Source organism: Cynocephalus volans, chromosome 6, assembly GCF_027409185.1.
Source record: "Cynocephalus volans isolate mCynVol1 chromosome 6, mCynVol1.pri, whole genome shotgun sequence".
In the NCBI taxonomy this organism is placed as follows: domain Eukaryota; kingdom Metazoa; phylum Chordata; class Mammalia; order Dermoptera; family Cynocephalidae; genus Cynocephalus; species Cynocephalus volans.
The window spans coordinates 91829986-91854176 of NC_084465.1; the positions used below are offsets into that span (position 1 = coordinate 91829986).

The 24191-nt window shown below is 43.5% G+C and overlaps 1 protein-coding gene across 1 annotated transcript in view; it reads left to right on the forward strand.

Annotated features, from left to right (window-relative positions):
• CHN2 (chimerin 2) overlaps nucleotides 1-24191 on the forward strand; it is a 291887-nt gene that overhangs the window by 184409 nt on the left and 83287 nt on the right. Inside the window, exon 6 of the mRNA XM_063099553.1 lies at nucleotides 189-474. Within this exon, the coding sequence (XP_062955623.1) occupies nucleotides 189-474 (286 nt within the window). The remainder of the gene's footprint in view (nucleotides 1-188; nucleotides 475-24191) is intronic.

The window sequence follows — 24191 nt, forward strand, 5'->3', positions numbered from 1 at the left end:
CATCACCGCCTCTGCTGTTAAACAGGGGTAATAATTGTACCTGTCTAGGAGGATTTCTGTGATAATTGAATGGGGAAAAATATGTCAAGTTCTTAGCCCAGTGCACAGCAAAAAATGTTAGCTGCTGTTATTGTCCCTTGCTGTTCTTATTCCTAACACGTTGTAATCTCTCATTCTTTCGTGGGCAGGTTTGGAAACCAGACCTTAAACTACAGGCTCTTCCACGATGGGAAACACTTTGTGGGCGAGAAGAGGTTTGAGTCGATTCATGATCTGGTGACAGATGGCTTGATAACTCTGTACATAGAAACAAAAGCTTCTGAATACATTTCCAAAATGACAACTAACCCCATCTATGAGCACATTGGATATGCCACTCTGCTCAGAGAAAAGGTATCCAGAAGACTAAGCAGGTCTAAACATGAATCGAGAAAAGCAAGCGTCACAAGCGAAGAGCACACGGCAGTGGAAAAGGTGAGCTGCGGGTGTGATGGGAAGCCTCCGTTTTTAGTCCAGGTTGAATACGCGGGCAGTTAATGATATGTGTGATTTTCCAGAATGTTAGAGGAGACCCACCCACCCAAAGAACTCCAGAATTTGAGTGCAAAAGGGGACCTTAGAAATCCTCCAGTTCAACCCCCTCGTTTTACAGATGAGGAAACCGAAGCCCAGAAATGTTCAATGACTTGCACAAACTGGTATGATCAGAGCCAGGACTTCAACAAATAACCATTTGTGAGTTTATCTGGAGTTTGAAAGCTTAAAAAAAAAACTGCACTAAATTGTATGATGAGGCGTTACGATGAAACATGTTTTCAGTTGCCATTGGAGGCATCACTGGCTCTGTCTCTCATTCCCCACTGCTGGCCACATGTGTGGTATTTGCGTTTGCTTCTCTTAGGATTCGGTGACTGTCTATGACCCACAGGGCAGCTGTTTCTTGAGAGTGGTCTTAGCTAGCTCACAGATTATACTGACAGATATAGGCGCTTTAGCTGTGATCGCGGCTGTCTGGGAAGCCTAGAAAGGGAGGCTGTCCTTCACCCCAGACCAAGGGTGCTAAACCCCCTGAGGACTAGAACACTCTTAAGTGACCGAGTGTGCAGGCTGGGACAGCTGTGGCAGGATGTGGCAAGGGAGATCTGATTTTCCTCTCCAGCAAGTTGCTGTTTATTTGAAAGCTACCACCGCAGTCTGCTGGCAGATTTGGGGGATGTGCCCCTTTAGGGACCATCTGCTTTGCTTGGTCCTGTCTGTTTTCCACTGAAGGTGACAGCCAGCCATGCCAGTCAGCCTCCAGTGAGTCTGTGCTGAGCCCAGCTTCTAAGGCAAGGGAGGACTTGGACAGATAGAAATAGGTAGGGCAGAACGGCGACGCTGCTCCTTCTGCTGGTTGCTAATCCTTAATTAAACCGGACCTGGTCCCCCTGTTGTCCGTGGTTAGTGAAAAGCACAGAAACCTCGGGTTGACTGATTTGGCTTCAGCATTGGCAATGGGGATTTACCAGAAAGCCCTGATACGGGGAGGAGGGCACAGGGTGGCAATGTGGTCCTGTTGGCAGAGAGGGGATGATCTTAATTGATTTGCTAATTGAGCTTCAGAGCCTAGGAGAGCCTTCCCCAGAATCCCATCAGTTGAGCAGCTGGCCCATGAAAAAGTAATTTGCCGTTTTCTTTCTATAACTCCAGTGTCTCCAAAGCACCTGTTTGTTCTTTTACAAATAATTGATTTGGGAAATTGTGGGGTTTCTGATTGTTTACATTTTAACAAAGGAGGGAGGGGACTCGAGTCCCAGTTTTCAGAGTTTGTTCCGGTCGGTCCAGACGAAAGCCATTCTGTAGTCTGTTTGCCAAATCTGTTCAAAAGTAATTTAGAATAGAATATCTGGAAGCTGACCTTCCTGGCCATGACAAATCAGGAGATGAATTGTAAAATAAATCTCTGAAGCGGTGTTTGTTTATATTTCTGAATCAGAGAGCAAAGCCACCAAAAAAGCAATCTGTTACAAACTGTAGGCTCCACAATAGAACATTTCAAGGAAAAGAGGTGAGTAGAAAGAGAGTCTCTTCTGTGTTAGGGATGAGAGGTTAGATCCTGGGTACTGCACCTGATATATCTAGATCCTTGTCCTCCCCCGAGAGGAAGTTTAATCAGTAGAAACTGGTATGTCTGGATGATATTCCTATCAGGAAAATTGTGCAACAAAATATGTCCTTTCCTGCTGATAGTTTTGTATTTATTTATTAAAAATAAATTTTGGAGGAAATTAATAATCAGATCAATAATCAGTTTGAATGGGCCATCCAGGACATTTCTACCTTTTTTGGAACAGGTAAATAAAGGAAATATTGAAGGACAGAATCCAAACTCGGTGAAGAGTTTGATGGACAGGTGTCAGTGGTGCAGATTTTGCTGGACACTAATGATGTGATGTTTGGTTTTCCCAAGGGACACTCTGGACAATGGGTCTGGTCATTTCCTGGGGGCCACTGATTTTGTCAGCAGGTTTGTTAAGTAACTTGGTACAAATCCATCCATTTCTCTCTGACCTCAATTGACAAGTGGAATTATTAAAAGTCTCAGCCTTGCCAGAGATTCTGTTTCCCTTAAGGGCAGGTCAGTGGACTGTTGCCATGGAGGCAGTGAGTAGAAAAGAGGGAGAGGAAACTTGAATGAAGCGACTGAGAGCCTGGGGTGCCCGTCTGCTTTGGTAACGGCGCGTCTTGAAGGTTTTAATGAGTGACAAATAAGTAGGTTTCCTAATGTTTCTCAAATCCAGACCTACCAGCATTTCAATTCCTAGCACACTTAAATTTAGTTTGCCCATTTGTTTTATTGATCATTTCCAAAAGAAGCCAGAGACTGCGACCTGTGAATCTGAGAATATTAGCAGTGTTAATTGGCAAAAAGAGATTACCTACTCTACCAGATTTGAGTGGTTTTCAGATTTATCTCCTGTCAAGGTTGTTAGCAGTGAACTTGATTTTAATAATTGAAGATGAGGTGGAGAGATGGGGAGCATGAAAAATAATAATAATAATAATAATTTGTGGTTGTTAGCTAACAGTGACCTGTTTCTGATTAATTGGTTTTAAATACAGTATGATATATAAGGGCCACCATTTGGCGCATTTAATTAAAATGGTCATGTCCGGTGTAATTTCTTTTATGAAATGTATTTATACCACAGATGGATTTATTCCATAGGTGGTTTTCTGCTGACCATAAACAATGGCACCACAAGCATGTAAGATTAACAACAGATTTAACATTGGTCAAACATTTATAGTTCATAAACAGATTTCACATATGTGAAGTAATTTCCCATTTTATCCTTGGAATGACTTTGCCAAGTCCATAGGGCAGCAATCATTATAGCCATTTTATAGAAAAGTTCACAGCGCAGGACTAAGAATCAAACCTAGGCTTCCTAATTTCAAGTTCAGAGCTTCTTAAATCCACAGAGCAGCTGGGCCTCATCCTGTCCTTACTGCCCTTATCGATTTAAGTAAACACCCTTGTTTTGGGCCATTCTACATCAATTGATGCTAAAAATCACACAATATTTACATGATCTGTTTTTGAAAATACACTGTTACTAGTTCTAATAACTAAACTTCCATGCAAATATACTCTACTGAATCAAATATATGAGACAATAAAGTTTTCAACAGCAATTTTTTTATTAAATAAATCTGGTTTATTATATTAAATTGCATTTATATTTTACTGGGGAAAAATCATCTGTACCCTTGATATAATAAAAGCACATTTAAGAGTTTATTATATCTTACCAGTTTGTTCATTTCACTATTTTTTATACCAGCAACACTTAGAAAACAACTTAAATGTCCATCAACTCAGAACTGATTTCATGAATTATGGCACATCAATGTAAGGGAATATTATGCAACCCTGGTAAAAGAATAAGAATCCTTGCATGGGCTGATGTGGAAAGATCACCTGGAATCATATGAAAAAAGCAACTTGCAATATGGTTTTATAGTATGATATCATTTGTGTAAATTAGAAAAAAACTGATTTTACGTATTTTTTTTCTTGCAAATTATAAATCACAAGAGCTAATGTCATTGGTTGCCTCTGGGGAGGGAAAGAGTGATGGGCAAGTGTGGGAAGATTTTCCCAGCTACTCTTTCACACTCATTGAATTCTGAACCATCATAAATGCAGTACCCTATTCAAAAAATTAAATAAGAAAAAGAATTTGTCTTAAATTCACGTATTGTTAAAGCAAACCCTGAAGTAAAACATTTTCTGTACTCAGAGTATCTCTCACACACACACACACACACACACACACACACACACACACACACACACACACACAGAGCAGTTCCAGCTCTGGACCCGGGTGTTTTTCCCATCCCTCTCTCTGGTCCCTTCCCCATGCTGACAGCACCCTTTTTCTTTCATTTCTCCCTGGATTGTTCACAAAGAGTCTGTTTAGCAGACTTCTAATAAAGGTTGGGTTCTAGAAGAGGGTAATTATAGCACAGGGCAGAAATCACCAAATACAGTAGGACACGACTGTCCCCAGAAACATGTTGGCTATTGCTTCCTTTCTGCCATTGCCCCCCACCTACCCACAGACCCCTCAACTGAACTCCCAGGGACCCTCCCCAGCCCTCCTCCCGTTTTCCATGCTCCCACCCCCACCCACACCTCCTTCCTCAAGCCACTGTGGACCAACTCCCAGACGCTTCTTGCTTCCTTATTGCGGGCAATGAAGTCCTCTTTAGTTTCTACTTTCCTGCTGTAAAACCAAGGAGTGTTACCTTTTCTGTATTGAAAGTCTTCCAGCCTCATTGGGATGTCCTCCTTCACACATGAGCTGTTTTGGAGAGGAATGGCCTCTCCCCTCCCACCCACCTTTATTTTCTTTTTGAAATAATTATTTTCTTCCTTTCCAGCTACCTATCTTTACATCCAGGGTGATCGTTCCACTGTTTACATGGCTGTTCCCTCCATGTGACCCAGCTGGCCAGCCCGGATACCTTTGCCTAGTAATAGTAGCACATTTTCCTAGACTGCCCTTGCACGGAGGCGATGGCCATGCCAAGGCTGAGATATCCAGCCCTGGCTGACCAAGAAGCCTCAGTAGAAGGCTGAGCACATCCTGAGTGTGGTTCCCCCTGGGGGACTGTGTGGTCATCAGAGTGCTGAGGCTATTATTGTTTTAATCTTAGACAAGCTCTGATTTGCTTTGTCTACAGGACAATGTTCACATTCCTCAGCATGAAATTTGCAGCCTGCCTGAGCCTGGGCCCCCTGGAAAGCAGAACCTGAGACAAGGGCTTGGCACAGATGGCTGATTTGGAAAGGCATCCCAGGGGCAGGAGAGAGAGGCCAGGGAGGGTGAAACAGGTGAGGAGAGAGGCTGGCATGAATGCGCGTCAGTGAGTTGGTCACCTTCTGAGGAGCCGTGTAGAATTGCTCCTAAGAGGAACTGGAGTGGGGGTGACCTCCTGTCCCCATCTGTCCTCTGTTGGCTGAGGGGTGTTGTGCGGGAGGGCCAGGTGGGTGCAGGCGGGAGAAGCCCCGGCAGCAGGTGAGAGCACCGGGGGACAGGTGCAGCAGGCTGCCGTGGAAGCGAGAGCCACAGCAATGCGGGGTAGAGGGAGGCCCGGAGGTGTCCAGGGGCACTCGAGAGGAGGGGAAATGCCCCTTTCCTGCTCCTCTCCCGCCGCCCCAGATGCCTCCCCGCTGTGATCTGCAGCTTCTGGCCATTCTTTGGCGTCCAGCACAGCCAGCTCTCTAGCAAAACCTGCGGGGACCCACCCTCCCCAGCTCACGACCTCCGCATTCTGTACGTGATCTTTGTGACAGTTTAGCATGCGGTGTCCTCGTAACTGTTTAGATCAGTGGTTCTCAAAGGGTGGCCCTTTGAGACCAGCAGCATAGGCATCACCGGGAGGCTGAGGAAAAATGCATGGTCCCACCCCCATCCCAGAACCACAAGATCGGGAATTCTGGGGTGGCCCCTGCCAATCCGCGTGTTGACAAACCTCAGGTGGTTCCTATGCAGGCCGAGGTTTGACAGTCCGGTCTGGCTGCCTCTGTCCTCCCTGGGAGGCTGATCCATTTGAAGCAGAGGCTACCCCTCAGCTCCTCCCCATCCTAAAGCCCAGCTCATGAAGGGGGCTCATCCAGTAAAGTCAGCACTTGTTGAAGGAACAAAGGGTGGATAACTGTGCAAATGTGACTGCTTCAAATCCACTCTAAGGAACAGTGTATCCGAAATCCACCCAGAGGTCTTGTCAGTCCCTCCTGCCCCCTCTCTCTGTGCCGCTCTGTCCTCCCCTGGGCCAATCTGGCCATGGACTCATTGCAGCAGCACAGGAACCAGAGGCCGGAGGGCAAGGGGGATCTTGGAGACCATCTTGTGCAACCTTTTGTTTTATAGAAAAGAAACGGAGGCTCTGGCTCAGTAATATAAAGAGTATTTGAAAGATATCTAGGAGGCTCAGATAGGAAAAGATGCCTTAAAGCAAACTGCTACTTAGAAGTTATCTGAGTTAAGATCTTTGAGGCTTAAAAATTATACCTACATGACTCCTATGTGAATCACCAGAAAGTAAAATATGAATTCAGACAACATTTAATGTAGAAGGCGTCAGGGCCAGCAGTCAGAGCCCCAGCAGGAAACGAAAGCCACGTTCAGCTGGGATTCTGAAGAGAATCCACTTAGCAAGGATCTTTCCCAGGGGTGGGCTGGCACTAGCAGGACTGGTCACCACCCCAGTGCCAAAGGGTCAGGGAAGGCACAAGTGTTACTGGAAACTGCTGAGAGCTGGGGTGGGGGCTCCCACAGGAGGAGGGCTTGCACAGGTGTGAGCGCTCCACAGGAAGGGGTCCCACAGGAGGGGGCTCCTACAGCTGAGCAGTGGTGCAGCCCTGAGCAGTTGTTGCAGGACCCGAGAGAGAGGAGGAATATCCTAATGTCTCTCTCCCACCCTTTGACCTCTGCCTGTACCTCCTACTGGCCAAACCCAGTGGGAAGCCAGAGAGCAGAGGAGCCTCCTTACCACTGGCAACAGCAGGACAGAGAGTGCATTTGGGAGGGGATGCGGCAGAGGATAACTAACACGGGGTGTGAGAACAACACGACCCTGGCATACAGCTCTTCCAGTGCCCTGTGTGTTAGCATTGTTCTGACTGCCCATATAGAGTTAATTGAGCTCAGAAGCCAAAATGGGCAGGATGCAAGTTGATGAGACAGCCCTTTTCTTGGACTGGAACCACACCGTGCCACTGTGGAGGGAATTGTGTTCCTGGAGCGTGGAGAGGCTTCGTGACTTCATTAAGGACAGTAGATTCAAAGACGGTGCTGTCCAGTGCCCTTCACTAAGCAGAGTCACCATATTCATTTGCCAAAGAAAGAGCCTAAATTGTTAATGTTGAAAGCCTCGAGGAGCTGGAAAAGATACATCCATCATGCAGGGTCTGGAAGACCTGTAGATTTTCCCTGCAGGAGGTCCCTTGGAAATAATATGTAACTGACATAACCAGTCTTTTCTCACGAGTCTAGGATAAATGAAGATGAGCATAACTTAGCTAGTAAAAGTGACAGGTACAGTAATGACTCTGATCATCCATCTTCCTGCCCTCACACACACAGAGTCATAAAACGGAATGGGATGGAACACTGTAAGAATGGATTTGAACTTAGATTACATTTGCTCATGAAACCAGGTTTTACCAAGGATTATTTTAAATCAGAATCCCCTAATGACGTGGGATATATCATGCAGTCTGAGCAATAGCTGATTTGGTTAGGACGGTGGTTCTCAAACTGGCTTCAGGTTAGAATCACCCTGGGAGCTTTAAAAACAAAACAAAACAAAAAAAACCTGTGTTCAGTCCCTCCTGACCTACCGAATCAAAGTCTCCACTGGTGAACTTCAGGTATCTGTATCTGTAAGGCTACCCAGGTGATTGTAAAGTGCAGCTAGGGGTTGAGAACCTAGGTGAGATTAAAGGGAAGACAGGAAAGTAAAGGTTATCAGACATTTGGGTGAGCATTTTTTGAAGGACATCTGTCCCACCTCTTCCTATGCCTCTTGTATTTCTGAGACTCCTTTATGTCTTGCATTAGACTTTCGCCTTCTTTCTCTACCTCTACATACACGTAAAAAGTCCTCCACGAAAATGTTAACATAGTTAGCTCTGGTGCTTATGGTACCTGAGCTGCTTCAGAGATTTGCTGTGCTCCTTTCCCCAGATTATTGGCTAAAATTTAAATGTCAGGAAACAACTAGAGTAGGATTAAGATAATTTAATTAAGGGACAAGGAAAAGTTGGTATCCTTTTCTTAGGGGCTAGTTAGTGGTTTCTGTGTGACAGAGCTTATAGGATTATGATTCTCAACCTTGGCTCAAGCTTGAGAATATGGATTCTCAACATCGGAATCTACTCCACGGTTACACAAACAAAAAAAATCATGCCTGGGTTCCACCCCCAGAAATTCTGACTTTACTGCTTGGTAGAAAACCTGGGCATCTAGATTTTGGAAGTTCCACGTGGTTCTGATGTGCAGCCAAAGCTGAGGAACCCCGGCTCTATGAAGAATAACTATGAGTTAGGTCAGAATGTCGATTGGGTTAATATTTTATCAGAAAGCATCTCTTCACCAATCTCTCACTCTCAGTGTTCTCAAGAGTAGAGCTCTACAGGAACAAAAAGGAAAGTCATCCCTATACATTCAGTGTCAGTGAGTGTCTGTATAGAACGGTTCCAACCCCTCTTTATTCATCCCTATCCAAGATCTCTCTAGGAAACAGCTAATTTAGAGATGCAGCCTTTGCTGAAGCATTTTCTATGCAAACAGTGCCATCTTGTGGCTAACAGGAGAGTTACAAGCTGGTGACAGAGGACCAAACCTAACAGATTGAGAGTAATGAGCAAGAACAAATTTTCAGCAATGAACTGGTTGAGTCGTCACATTTCCTCGGGTTTTATAGTACACAGGCTGGCGGTGTCTGTTCTGCAGTTTGTGCTCATCCTCCACACAAGCATGTGGGCAGCGCTGCCGGCCTGGGACATTAAATGTAAAGGTAGTCCCAAGGTTCTCATCTGCTGGGATTCTAGTCCAGACTTGCTCAGACTTCTCGGCCTCAGGATTCCTTTGTACTCTGTAAATAGTGAGTACCCCCCAAAGAGCCTTTATTTATGTGGGTTATAACTTGATATTTACTGTATTAGACTGTAAAACCGAGAAAAATTAAAAATAATAATTCTTTTAAACATAACAATAAACCAATTGTGTTAGTGTAAACAACAATTGTTAGGAAAATACCCTGTTTCAATTAGAATATTGACATTGTTTTTACATTTCTGTAAGTCTCTTTCGTGTCTGGCTTGATAGAAGACAGATGGATTCTCACATCTGCTCCTGTATTCAACCTGTGAATACTGTTTTGTTTGAAGGATAGACTTATCTCTGGCCAATTACTTGTGTCTGAAACAAGTAATTGGGGAAAAAAAGAGGAATTTTTTTTATAGCCTTTTAAGTGAATGTGAATTTTAACTATACTAGACCAAAATGCAACAAGTTTCTTGAGCATTAGTTGCAATGTCAATCACTGAAAAAGGCAATTAATAAAATTATTTTTGATATCATGTGCTTTCTGAAAGGATCTTGGGGTCCCCCAGACATTGGTGACCCACCACACTTTGAGAGCTGCTGCTGTAGGCAGACATTTGATGGATGAAAAGCACACCTTTTAGAGAAGTTTATATTTTGTTTATATTTTATCTCCAGAAAGGTGTGTGAGGAATTATCATGCCACTTTTATCACCTTTGACAATGATGCTGTCAGCTAGGACTGTCGTCCACCTGCAGAGGCTGTGCGGGGAGGAAGGGGTAGACATCACTGCGAGTCCGACTCACAGAGCCGAGCACTTGCCCTGGTTGTGATCTCAGAGCTCGTCTCAATGGCGCTCAGCTGGGAGTGGCCAACAAAACCGAGCCTCTGTCATTTGAAAACAGCTTTCCAGGTAATTCTGATACATACTCCCAGTAAAGAGCCACCGACCTGGTCCCATGGCCTTCCCTGTGTACATGCTCTTTTGCGAGACTCAAAGTTTGAGGTAACACCAGACAAGGGGGGCGGCAAGACACAATTTTAGTGAGTCCTGTTATTTTCTTTCTTTGGCCTAGCACAGATGTCACCTCTTTCTTACCTCTTCAGTACTTCTCCTGCTTTCATCTTTGTGTCTGTCTAGCAGGACTTATCCGTCTCCCATCTCCACCCCCATAGTGAGTAGCTGTCATTTTTGCCACCCTCTTCTGGAATTTGCACCCAGAGCCACATCCCCTTCCACTCTTAGTTTAAGAGCTTCTGGTGGGGTCAAATCGGCCCCCTGATCCCTGAGGTGGATTTATAATTCAAGGCTGGTCTGAGGGACCACATTTCCCTGGCCACGTGGCTGTCTCAAGGGTGGACATGTGGTCAAATCAAAGGCAGTGAAACACAATAGATTTTTACTGTCAGATTCTAGAAGACATTTCACCCTCTTTCTACGTGATTGGATTCAATAGGAAGTAGAGTCTGGATTGCTGAAAACTTCCTTTACCACAAAGAGTCTGAGAAGAAACCCTAAGAGAGGGAAACTGAGTCCTGAGGACCTGATCTGAGCCTCTCACAGAGCTGTCCCTATAGCCTGCCACCCTCTCCCAGATGTTTCAGTTATGTTTGTCAATTACAATAATTGCTGTTTTGCTTTTGAGCTGAGTAATGGGAATGTTTGTGCAAGGAAGACATGAGAAATAACCCCAATCCACTTCTGGAATACATTCCTCTATCCCTGCCTTCTGGCTCTGAAGAGGTATATTTGTAGACTTAATATTATATGCACTTCAGTCAGATTAAGGCAATATGCTAAAGAGTCTTCACAAACTCTGATAAACTAGATTCTCATTTGCTTGTGATATTTCCAGGAAATCTTTTTTAATAATGTGGAAAGAAATATGGCCCAATTTGTCTGCCCTGGGTGCTGGGGTATGGAGCTGGGGACTGGACCCTCCTCTCACAACCAGGCATGCCACCATCATCACCACCAACTGGGTAAGGAGCATGCCAAAAACATCACCTCCATATGGGTGGCCCACCACGGCCACCACAATAACCACAGCTGCCGCGAAAGCAGCTAGACACCACAACCACCACGCAGATGGTCCGCCAGCCACTGGAGTGCATTGACACAAGGAGAGTCAGTGACCAAAGAAAAGAAGAAGATGTCTCTCTCCACAAAGCTCATTCCAGAGTGACAGAAGCATCTGCTCTAAGATAATATTGGGGGACCTGAACATACCTCTGTCATCGTTGGACAGATCATCTAGGCAACAAATCAACAGAGTAACCATTACTCTTTCAGAAGGAGAGAAGAAATCTAGGGTTATCAGAAGTAGGAGGAGGAAGGGAGAGGGGGGTAGGGTGAGATAGGACAAGGGACATAAAGAATAAGTGCTATTTGTAACAATGTATATGCTAGTAATATTGATTTTGATTAACATATGTCAACATTGAACCCCAAAATATGTATACTCAATTATGGTTCAATTAAAAATGTATAAATATGGACCAATTTACAGTGGGGATGTGGCCAGAGGGAACCTTCCATTGGACATGGGACCTCCCAGGTCGTCAGTAGAACAGAGGATAGAAGTTGGAAACCCACAGTCCCAGAAGAAAGGTCAAAATTTCTTTGCAGTCCTTATGAACTGAAGGCTTAGCCTATAAGAATTTGTGATGGGGAAGAGGATGGTGTTCCATGTCAACTGCAGGAGAGAAGAAGGATTTCACTTTCTGGATAATTTCCATTGGCATTAGTGGACTGTCCAAGTTACACTTTAGGGGTTTTCATTGCCTCTGGAACAGGCTGCAGAACTGGCATTACTCATTTCTCGATAATGACATGTCTGGCTGGGCTTTATGAGGGCTGTAAATGTCCCCATCGGTTTTATCTCTCCTTACACACAATCATTTTGAAGCTTCCAGAAAGCTAATATTTCACTTTGTTCTTATTCCCCATTTATGAACCTATTGGACTTCAAGTCCAACCATCAGAAGAATAAGTTAAAGTTTTCGCAGGCAACTTTTATTGTTCTTATGTGATTGGTAGTTTAAAAAATGATTTAAGAAGTGAAATTGCTGACATTTGCAAAGATATTTCTTCAATACTCAGGTTGAGAGTCAGAAATAAGACAGAATTATGGACTATTCATGTCCCAGTACACCTTTAACAGAATAAAGATAGTTATATTGTATCACAATATGCATAAATTGCAGGTAAAACAATTCACAGGATAAGGGATTTCCATTATTTTTAATTCTGAAAGATTTTAGGAAACTTTTAATTACTCCCCCAAAGATCTTTACTTTTATCAAGCATGTCATAGTTTTTAATCCATTATAAACTATATTATCTCATTCAGCCTCATAACAACATTTAAGTTTGGGGTTCATCCTCTTTACCAGCAAAACAAGAAAACTGAGGCTTGGGGTGATTTGCCTAGGGTCAAATAACTAGTCTCTTATAGGTCGTGTAACTAGTATTTATGGCTAGTAACTAGAATGTGGCTCACGTGACTTGGAACCGACTGTCCTTTCCACTATACAACGTTAACAAAGTAAACAGATTTCCTTTGTCTAATTTGAAAGCTTTTCAACAAGGCATTACATTGGAGTTCTTTCCTCTTCGTGTCTCAGTGCTCAGTCTCTCCGAGGCATGATCCCAACCATCTTCTGCTCTTGACTAATTCGTTCTTATGAAGAAATACATGTGGCTAAGGGAATTCCTTAAAAAGGGAAGTGTTCGTTACAGACAAACATGCCTACCTCTGTGATTTCTAAAAGAAAATCCCTGTGTGCGTTTTTAGCCTTGAGCTATATGAATTTTGAGGGGACTGGGCAGTATTGTAAAGCAATATATACCTTCACTAAATCCCAAAGTGACACGTGTGAAATGCATGTCTTCTGCAGCAAGCGTGCATCTCACTTCTTCCAGTCTTGATGGAATAAATTGGGATGCAAAGAAGTTGGACCCAGAATTGCCCTCACGGGTGTTAGGAAGAAAAGCCTGACCCTCTTCCTCTCTCATGGTAACTTTGAAACACCCGCTGAATCCTGGGATTGTAAAATGATACCCATGAAGTTTTTAATTCCCTGGATTTTTTCCCCTCCAGTAAATTGAATGTAAAAATCAGCCAGGTGACACAGAGAGGAAGGAAGACTAGTGTTCTGCCGGGAGCTGTAGGGAGTGGCTTTTGGTTGGTTGTCTCATTCTGTCTTCACTGCAGCTCTGGGAGGCAGGACTTGGGGTGGCTGACGTGACTTATTCATGGCACCCAGCTGGCAGGTGAGCTGGAACCCAACCCCCTGGCCGTCCTAACTGGAAGGCCTCTTCAAGATCTCCTGGCTACCTGAGAGCGGCCCCTCAGTGTGCCACGCAAGGCCTTTTATGACCTGTCCCCATCACCCTGCACACCCGTGCACACATCTCCTTGCCCTCATCTATTTCCTCTCCCCAGCTGTGTCCAAGAGGCCAGCAAATCTGAGCATTAAAATTTTCTGAGCCCAACAGCTGGTCAGATGTCCCTCAGCCTTTATGCATATTGCAGCTCTTTGAACGTTCCTCCCCATCTCTTGGCCGGCCCCGTATTCTGACTTGGGGAACTCCTACACAGCTTTGGAGACCCAGCCCAGCCATTTCCTTCCCTGTATGGTCTCCGCCACCCCTACCCAAGCCTTCCTTCAGCATGCCTTCCTTTGGCCTTAAATGTAGCTCTCATCACACCTAGTACCTTGCACAGGAGGGTTCCTTCATTAACTCATTCATGCTTAATTATTAATAATTAATAATAACAACAATTAAGTATTCATTGAGCATCTAATCTGTGCCCAACACTGTTCTTCTCAATGCCAGCCAATTCTACCTGCAACGACTAGCTCAGGATAGGCCAGTGACACAAGCACAGAAAGTCAGTCCCTGGGTCTTTGCTTGGAAAATTAAGAAGGAAAGGAGCTCCTCCTGCCTGGGCTTGCTGAGGAACACAAGCTGAACCAAGAGACGGAGGATGTGTGAACTGAGAGTGACCCTTGAGAGGATCATGTGAGCAGCTCCAGCCTTGGTTTTACGTGCCAACACGTTTCCCTTTCTGTTGGTTCTAGTGCTGATTTGGGTGGAGTTTCTGTTTCCTGTAGCCAGAAGAGCACTAACGTAGTACTGAAGGAAAGCAGGCCGTGCCCAGTAGAGAAGGCCCTTCTAGAGAGGGGAGTGGCGTGGGCACACTCAGTGGTGGGGCTGGTGAAGGAGAAGGCTCTTGGCAGGCAGGAGGGCTTGGTGGGGGCGGGGAGGCTGACGTGATGGGTGAGCTTGAAAAGGGCCACACAGAGCAGGCACAAGTGTTTGGACTTCATGCCTGAAAGCTTTGAGGAACTGCCAGGGATGTCGTCTTCAGAAAGATGAATTGGCGGTGGCATGGATTGGAATGGACAGAGACTGGGGCATAGTTGCAGGCAGATGCAGTAATATTGAGGTATCTACATTTTTTATCTCAAAAAACAACTGTTATTTATAGGAAAAACTTTTAAAAGCCCACCTTTTCTGTTTTTAAATGACAATTACCAAAACTAATTATTATCCTAGTCTTCCAAATTTTGAAGGCCTAAGTTTGGCAAGTTGTTTTTCACAAGTTTTACTAGATTTGCAGTAAGGGATGGGAGAGACCTAGAAGCCCATTATTCCACTTTGTGGATAAATTAGGCCCCACACTGGTCCTGCCCATGGCTCACTTGGGAGAGTGTGGTGCTGATAAATTGGGCCCCACAGAGTTGAGTCAACCCAAAGGGCGTATCTGTTGAAGACTCAACATTCTATTTTCCAGAGCTCTCTGCCATTGTCCTTAAACGTGCACTCAGGGCCGAGCCCGTGGCGCTCTTGATAGAGTGCTGCGCTGGGAGCGCGGCGACGCTCCCGCCGCGGGTTCGGATCCTATATAGGACGGACCGGTGTACTCACTGGCTGAGTGCTGGTCACGAAAAAAACGACAAAAAAAAAATAAAAATAAAAAAAAAAATAAATAAACGTGCACTCAGAGCAAGTGCTTGTTCAATGAGTTACCGTATTTGTATTTGTCCCTCATTCCACCTCCCACCTGTAAAGAAAGAAATGTAATATATGCCTTTCTTAGAAAAGCTGTGGACTTTTTAAAGTATCTAATTCAAATTTGATAATAAAAATATTCATTAACCTGGACTTCACAAATTCCAACCTTTAATATCTATGATAAGTTACCTACTAATTAAATAGTTTAAAGGATATTACAATGGAAACAGTTATTACTTGAGAGCAAAGGTTTTCTTCCAACTTAATGAAAGTATATACTTAATCATGGGGTAAAAAAAGGTCAGCAGTGTTCAAGCTGCTAATCACGTTTTGTCTAGTCCAGAGGTTCTCAAGTTTTAGCATACATGAGAATTTGGAGATCTGTTGTGTAACAATATTTATTAACACGACTGAACTGTACACTTAAAAATGGTTAAGATGGTAAATTTTAGGTTACGTGGTTTTTACCACACTTGCAAATAAAATTTTAAAATTCCAATCTGGAGAAGCAGACAGGCCCAACACCGTTCTTGTGCTTTCGGCAAGGTTGGCTTGGGTTTGTTTCTCCTGTGTGGTGACCATTGTTCTGCCACCGGCACTAACAACTGATCCAGGGCTCGTCTGAGGACCTGCATCTGATCAGTGCTGCTGGGGCTGTTCAGATAATTAATCTATCCAAGGGCAGACTCCCCAGGTTGTCGATTAGCCCCCACCTTTCTGCCCGTGCATTATTTTCCTGCCTCTTAGAAATGTCACCAGAGAGAAGTCTCTGGAAGGAAGTGAAAGTCCAGGCAGAGCTGGCAAAGGTTTTGTACAGGAGGAAGTTGAGGCTGTTGGTTAGAAGTTGAGGCTATTGGTTAGATTTCAAATACTCCTGCTCCCACCACCCTCAGCACACCTAAGAGAGGTGAGGGCTCAGACAACCAGAGTTCGTTGTCTTTATTTCCTCATCTGCAAAGTGGAGTTGCCCAGTGACTTGTTCTGGCAGGAACATTCTAGCTCGGAGGAGCTGAGGTGAAAATGAAGAATAGCTGTTTGAGGAGCAGGTGGGAGGGAGAAGGACTCAGAAGGGCTGCAGACACCCACGAAGGGAGCCTGGGCATCTGAAGCCCACGGGAGGTGCCCGCTGATGGTTTGCAGAGACGTCTCGTCCTTGCCAGGCTTCGTAAAAAGAAAACCGCTATTTGAACAGCGGCCCATATTCTGAGCTTTTCTTTCAGACGGGAAGACTTACTGGACTTCAGGAAAGTGGACAGCTTTTTCAACTAAATGCTATGAGACAAGCTGAGCACAGAACTTTCTGTCAAATGTCTGGTGACTATTAACATGGACACTACTGAATATGGGTATATTTTTATGGCACATATGGACATAAAAATCCCTGCTATCACAGAAAAATATGTACAGTTCTCCTTTGAAATATTTATAGTCAATTTTGTTTAAATCAGCAAGTATTAAACATCAGAGTTCATATAATATTTGTGTGTTAGTTTCCCAAGTGAGGATTTTTTTAAGTGACTTTCTCTTCGCGGTTATATTTGTTAGTTTTAAGCATGATTTTAGCACATCTGTGTTATTATTGATCCATTTAAAAAGAATGGTGAGACCGTGAAGGTGGGAATGAAACAGTATAGTTAAGAGCTGGAGCTGAGAACCACGCTGTCTGCACCCTATCCCTTCTGTCTACATGGCCTGTGGCATTTCATTTAACCTCTCTTAGCCTGAGCAGCCCCTTGAGTGACGATGTATGGAAAGTACGTACAGGTGCAGCAGGTGGCACCTTCCAGGTGTGCTATAAGTTCCAGCCACTAGTATACTGCTAGTTCGCAAGGCAGTTCCGGAATCTCAGTGAAAAATGAAGTCGCTAACTGATTGTAATTTGTCCCACATGGTGAAGGTCAAATTCTAAAGTCATTTTCATGTCTAATTGATGGCCTCTCTCTCGTGTTTCTCTCTGAGAAGTAGCCTCAGCTGAGGTTTTCCTCTACAGATTTTTTAAAAAAGAATAATACTAAGAGAGGCAGTTGTTGATGTTTTCAAATCAAAAAGAAGTATTTACTTAGAAAAATAAAACATATTAGTAAACTCCTTGCTTCACACATATAAACCCTTTGGAATCGTGTAGTGTTTCCTTGCGATGTCAAGGCTATTACCTGCGACCAAGTAAGTTTGCATTTTGCAAAGCTAAATAGGTTTCTTTTCTGCAGGATTTCTCAGTAGGCTAGCAGACACCAGGAATCTCCCAGAAGGGAACCCTTACAATGCGGAGCATCTCTCAAGGCTAATGTTCTGAGAAACACACTTTGGGAGAAGTGGGACAGAGCAAATGAAAAATACAGGGAAGGTTTCCGTGTTCCAGGGTTGCTTTGTGACTTACGCTGTTACGGTCCCTTTTTACATGCTTGGCTTGTTCATTCTACTTCCTTCTTCAGGCTGCTCTTGACTTTGGCCTGTCCGTACACAGCCTTAGCTATCAAAATATTATATGAAATGCTGTACAAGAGTTCTTGCTACTGAAATAAGAGCACCAAGGAAGTGCTTTACGTCCCTGGCCTCACAAAACTTCAGCGCCCAGGGTGTAGGGAAGGAAATGACAACAGCATTTATTTATGCTCGTGATGTGTCAGGCCAGTGATGGCCGCACTGTATGAGGTCATCTCACTTGATGATCAGTGGCCGCTGGGACACACTGTCCATGTGCCTGTCAGCTGAGCGAGCTGCCAGCAGAAGTCCCCGGCTGAAGAAAGCTGCTTTGTCCAGTGCCCACATCAATGGACTAGGGAACACGGAGGTATAAAGGCTTAGCTCCTTTGTCTCAATTTGGGACATGTCTGGAGGAGCGGCGCCACTTCAGAACACGCTGGGTCCACTGAGGCCTGGCCTGAGACTGCACCACAGCATCTCCCACTGCCCAGTCCCCGTTCTTCCACCTCCTGCTGGCCTCGGAGCTGGCTTCTCAGGGAACCTGGCCTGCCCCCGTCCTCCAGAAAGCATGAGATCCCAGGCTAAAACTGGAAGTGGAAAGTAGTTACTGCTTACTTTGTTTTCTTTCTTTCATTTTTTTTTTTTTTTTTGTGACCAGTAAGGGGATCGTAACCCTTGGCTTGGTGTCGCCTGCACCGCACTCAGCCAGTGAGCGCACTGGCCAGCCCTATATAGGACAAACCCGCGGCCTCGGCGCTCCCAGCGCCGCACTCTCCCGAGTGAGCCACGGGGTCGGCCCTGTTGGTTTGTTTTTTAACTGAATTTAATTTCCATCTTGAGCTTCCATTCCGCCAAATGTTGATCTCAGTCTTTGTCAATTCAGGATAAATTCAGTCAGTCCAGGGATCCCTCTCCCCTCTTCTCCCTGGGGCTTCATCTCCTTTTGGGGACCTCAGGAGCTGTCACTTCTCAGTGCCAGCATCCACTGAGACACCCTGTGTCCTGTCCACTAGCTGGGTCATGGTCCACATCCCATTTGTGGCTGTGTCCTTCTGTCTCAACTGCCTGGTCTCTCCCGGCTGGTCACCTCTCAGTGCCACCTCCTTGCCCCTCGCAGCTGCATGAAAGGGACATTCTGTTGCCTTCCACCCACACAGGGCTACTTGGGGACAACGTGAAGCTGCCTAATTTGCCACCATAGAAATTGTTTTTCTACAAGGTGAAAGAACACTATATTATAGTTCCACCGTTTAGCACTGAACGTTCTGTTCAAAGTAAGTGATTTAGAGTTATGCAGAATGTCCTGAAGAAATTAGTCTTTGGTCTCCCTGGGTGAAAAAAAAAAAAAGAAAAAAAGCCTATTGTACATGTTCTCCTTCTGCAGAAATGGGTTTCGTTTGCTGGGCTTGTTCAAGATGCTGGGGACACCGTGATGAACCAACACAGGCAAGCCCTGACCTCCCTAGTTTCTTGGTAGGAGTTTGCTCCCTATAGAACCAGGATGTCTTTCTTCCTCAGTCATTTCAACATTGAGGGCCACTAGCGAGATGGCACTTACCTTTCATTTCCCCCGTCAGAGTTATGTGAGGTCTCACTTTTGGTGGCCCTCCCCCAAGGGGACATCAACATTTTTCTCTACTCAGTTGATTGTTGCAACCGGTGACTGTCGGTAATCAGCAGCTTAGACTTTCACCATGAATTGGCCATGCACAGGCCACATCTGACTGACGGACGTGTTTCGACTGGTTTGTACATTGTTTTAAGAAATATTTTTAATTTTGAAGATTTTACAAACAAACCCAGATTTCTAGTTTCTCTTTAAAAAAAAAAAAAAAAGAATATCTGGTAGCCTGAGGTTCACAGCCTCATATGGCAACAAATCTAATGAAAGTAAGGACCGGCACTGCCCGCCCCCCACCCCTCACCTTCAGATGGAGCAGAGGCTTTGCAGATCAGCACAGTGGGGTCAGCCAGCTGCCTGCCTCATCTGCTTTACCCCCTGGCCCCTGGAGGCCTGTCTCTGGAGGATTATAATTTTACATTAACCAAGACTAACAAAGCTGCATCCTGGCCCCACGTTCTATGGTATTTACCTGACCACACTTTGACATGATGCTTTCCACCTGCATTGAGAGATCTGATAAGAAAGGGTCATAGGTGACTCGCTCACTGTTAATCGTGACCCTGCTTCACACCGTCTACAAAGACCTCCACGGTAGCCATGAGTGTTGTGCTTGACATCTTACTTGTTGATGCTCCTTTGGGACAGTGATAGGATTCACAACCTTGCCCCCTTGTGGTTGGTTGGGTGCGGCCACGTGACTCTTCTGACCAGTGAAGTATAAGGCCAGGACATCATCTGCCTGTTCGAGACCCTCTATAGCTTTCTTTCCCTCCCTCTATGGCAACCATCAACATTCAAGATGGCGGCGGCTGCCCGCTGAGTCCCAGCAGGAAGAAACACGGAGCAGAGCCCCCAGCTAAAGAACAGAGGACCTTTAGTGTGGGGGAGAAATAGATCTTTGTTGATATAAGTAGCTAGGTTTGGGGATCTTTTTTTTTTTTTCAATTTTTTTTCAATTTTTTTTTTTTTTATGTTGGGATCTTTTGATACTGCAGCATACCCTAGCCTGTCCTGAGTGATACAGCCCATCAAAGAGATTTCTCTAAGAGTCAGAGAAAAATTGTTCTCAGCAACTGGTTTCCACTCACCTTATGGAACCTAAGAATCTTCTTTAGTTTCTAGGAATCTAGACCATCTGTAACAGAGGTGCAGGACCTCGTGATATTTGGTGAGTGTTCTGACTTTTCCCCTGATTTAATCTTATTTTTCCTATTTCTTATCTTATTGTAAGCAGGCTAATTTTTTAAAAAAGAAAGAACAGTTGATGAAAATAAGTAAATAAATATATTGATACAGTTTACTTTCAAATATACATGTACATGTCTCCCTTGAAATAAATTAGTTTGTGTTAATTATGTAAAAAAATAAAAAACCCCGAGAATCTGCTGTACACATTTTACAGGGACTTTCTAAGACTTTTTTAAAAGAGTGGACTATGGGAAAAGTTAATGGATTGTAAGACTTTGGGATTTTTACATCAAAAATGTTGCCTTAATAAATTTCTTACCTTTTTTGTGGCTTATAATAATAAACTATTATGGATTACTAGTTTAAAGTCACCAGTAGTAGACGGAAAATATTTAGAAGAAAATGCGTATGTGATTTGGGTTTTTTTATGTACTTATTCTTAACTGTGTAGGAGAACTTGCGGGTACTTATGGTTATTTGCCATTAGTTGCTAGGAGTAGGGACATAACAGCAAAGACATTTTTGCTTAAGCAAGTGCCTGGGGAAAGATACAGTCTCTTGAGTTACCTACTCTGCTAATTTTCTATTGCTGTGTTACAAATTACCATAAACTCAGCAGGTTAAAGCAACACTAATTTATTAGCCCACATGTTTGTAGAACAGAAGTCAGGGCAGACTCAGCCAGGCTGTCACAGCATCCCAAGGCCCAAATCGGGTCTGGGGTAGGCTGGGCTCTTATCTGGAGGCTCTGGGGAAGAACACATTTCCAATCTCATTCAAGTTGTCAGCTGAATTCAGTTCCCTGTGGCTGCAGAACTGACCTTCTCACTTCCTTGCTGGCCAGTCAGCTAGGGACCGGCCTTTGCTCCTAGAGGCTTTCTTCTCATGCAGCCCCTCCACCTTCAAATCCATTGGTAGAGTCTTTCTCACATTTCAAATCTTTCTGACTGCTGCCGCCAGCTGAGGAAAACTCTCCACTTTCAACGGATTCATGATTATCCACCCAGATAACTTCCCTTCTTAAGGTCAACTGATTAGTACTCTTAATTACTTCTGCAAAATCCCTTCTACCATACAACATAATCTTGTAACATAATGTCATGTAACATAATCAGAGGAGTAACTCCAGGGGGCAAAAGTCGTGGAAGGAATCTAGAATTCTGTCTACCATACCCTCTGACATTCTGCCACCTTTCTTCCTTGGTCTTTGATAACTTCTTTTCACCTATTTATTCCCTGCCAACTCCCATCTTTTCTGGAGAATTCCAAACTAACTGCTGCCCATATATCTGTTTCAAGCAAGAGAGTCATTAGTGCAAGTATGTATTTTTTACTCATGTCTATGGTGCTTGTCTGGAATATTTGATTTGGTGCACGATGGTGATGAGAAACATTTATGTAAGGTAGGTGGCAGTACGGTGAAGTGATTGGGAACAAAACTCTGGAGCTAGACTTGCTTACTAGTCGTGTGACTTTTTTTAATGCTTTTTTATTGAAACATAATTGATTATACATATTTGTGGGGTACAGAGTTGACTATCAGTATTTGCATACAATATGTGATGATCAAATCAAGTTGGCATATTCATCATTACAAAACATAATCATTTAGGTTAGGTAAAGGGCATAAAGAAAAATCACAATTTGTAATAATGAATATGCTAATAATAAATAATAAAAACTTTTTAAAAATTTAATCATTCTTTGTGACCCTTTACCAATTTCTCACTAACCCCTCCCACCCCCCGCCATTCCCACCTCTGGTGTCCTCAGTTCTGTTCTCTCCTTTTGAAAGTTCAATGAATTGTTGTGATTGTTATATCTGTCTTTCTTTTTGTTTATTTTTATTTTTTTTAACTCCCACTTATGAGTGAGGACATGTGGTATTTCTTTTTCCATGCCTGGCTTATTTCACTTAACATAATTTTCTCTAAGTTCATCCATGTTGCGGTGAATGGCAGAATTTCATTCCTTTTTATGGCAGAGCACTGTTCCATTGTGTATGTATATCACATTTACCTTATCCAGGCATCTGTCAATGAACATTTAGGTTGGTTCCAACTCTCAGCTATTGTAAACAGAGCTGCAATAAACATAATAGTGCAGGTATCCCTTCAACATGATGATTTCCATTCCTTTGGGTATATACCTAGAAGTAGGGATTGCTAGATCATATGGGATTGCTAGATCTGTCTGCAGTTGTTTGAGGTATGCCCATACTGTTTTCCATAATGGCTGCACTAATTTACAGCCCCACCAACAGTGTAGGAGGGGATCCTCTTTCTCTGCATCCTCACCGGCACTTTTTATTCTCTGTTTTTTTAATAATAGCCAGTCTAACTGGGGTGAGATGATATCTAAATGTGGTTTTCATTTGCACTTTCCTGATGCTGAGTGATAGTGAGCATTTTTTCATGTGTCTGTTGGCCATTTGTGTGTTACTTTGAGATACCTATTCAGCTCCTTTGCCCATTTTTAAATTGGATTTGGGTTTTTTTACTGTTAAGTTGTTTGAGTTCCTTGTATATTCTGGATATTAATCCTTTGTCAGATGCATCCCCTATTCTGTCAGGTGTCTTCTCACTCTGTTTATTGTTTTCTTTGCTGTGCAAAAGCTTTTTAGCTTGATATAATCCCATTTGTTTATTTTTTCTTTTGTTGCCTGTGCTTTTGGGTTCTTATTCATAAAGTCTTTACCCAGTTCTGCACCCTGAAGTGTTTTCCCTATGTTTTCTTCTAGGAGTTTTATAGTGTCAGGTCTTATATTTAAGTATTTAATCCATTTTGAGTCAATTTTGGTATTTGGCAAGAGGTATGGGTCTAATTTCATTTTCTACACATGGATGTCCACTTTTCTCAGCACCATTTATTGAAGAGGCTGTCCTTTCCTCTTTCTTGGTGCCTTTCTCAAAGATCAGTTGGCTGTAAGTATGTGGATTGACTTCTAGGTTCTCTATTTTGTTCCACTGGTCCAAGTATCTGTCTTTATTTATTTATTTTTTTAATTTATTTTTATAAAGATGACTGGTAAGGGGATCTTAACCCTTGACTTGGTGTTATCAGCACCATGCTCTCCCAAGTGAGTTAACCGGCCATCCTCTATAGGGATCCAAACCCATGGTCCTGGTGTTATCAGCACCACACTCTCCCAAGTGAGCCATGGGCCAGCCTCTCAAGTGTTTGTTTTTATGCCAGTACCATGCTGTGTTAGCTAGTTTTGTAGTATAATTTGAAGTCAAAATATTAGCAAACAGAATACAGCAGCACATCAGAATGATTATATGTCATGATCAAGTGGGATTCATCCCAGGGATGCAAGGATGGCTCAACATAAGCAAATCAATAAATGTGATACACCACATCAACAAAATCAAGGACAAAAACCATATGATCATCTCAATAGAGGCAGAAAAGCATTTGACAAAATTCAACATCCCTTCATGATAAAGACTCTCAACAAATTAGATATAGAAGGAAAGTATTTCAATACAATAAAAGCCATATAAAACAAACCCACCACCAGTATCATTCTGAATGGGGAAAAGCTGAGAGATTTTCCTTTAAGAGCAGGAACAAGACAAGGATGAGCAATAAGACTAGCCAGAACAATACTAGTGAGAGCAATAAGGCAGATGAACAAGATTAGCCAGAGCAATAAGGCAAGAAAAAGAAATAAAGGGCATCCGCATTGGAAAAGGCGCAATCAAACTGTCTCTATTTGCAGATAACATGATCCTATATATAGAAAAACCTAAAGACTCTACCAAAAAACTCCTAGAGCTGAAAACTAATTCAGTAAAGTTGCAGGATACAAAATCAATATAC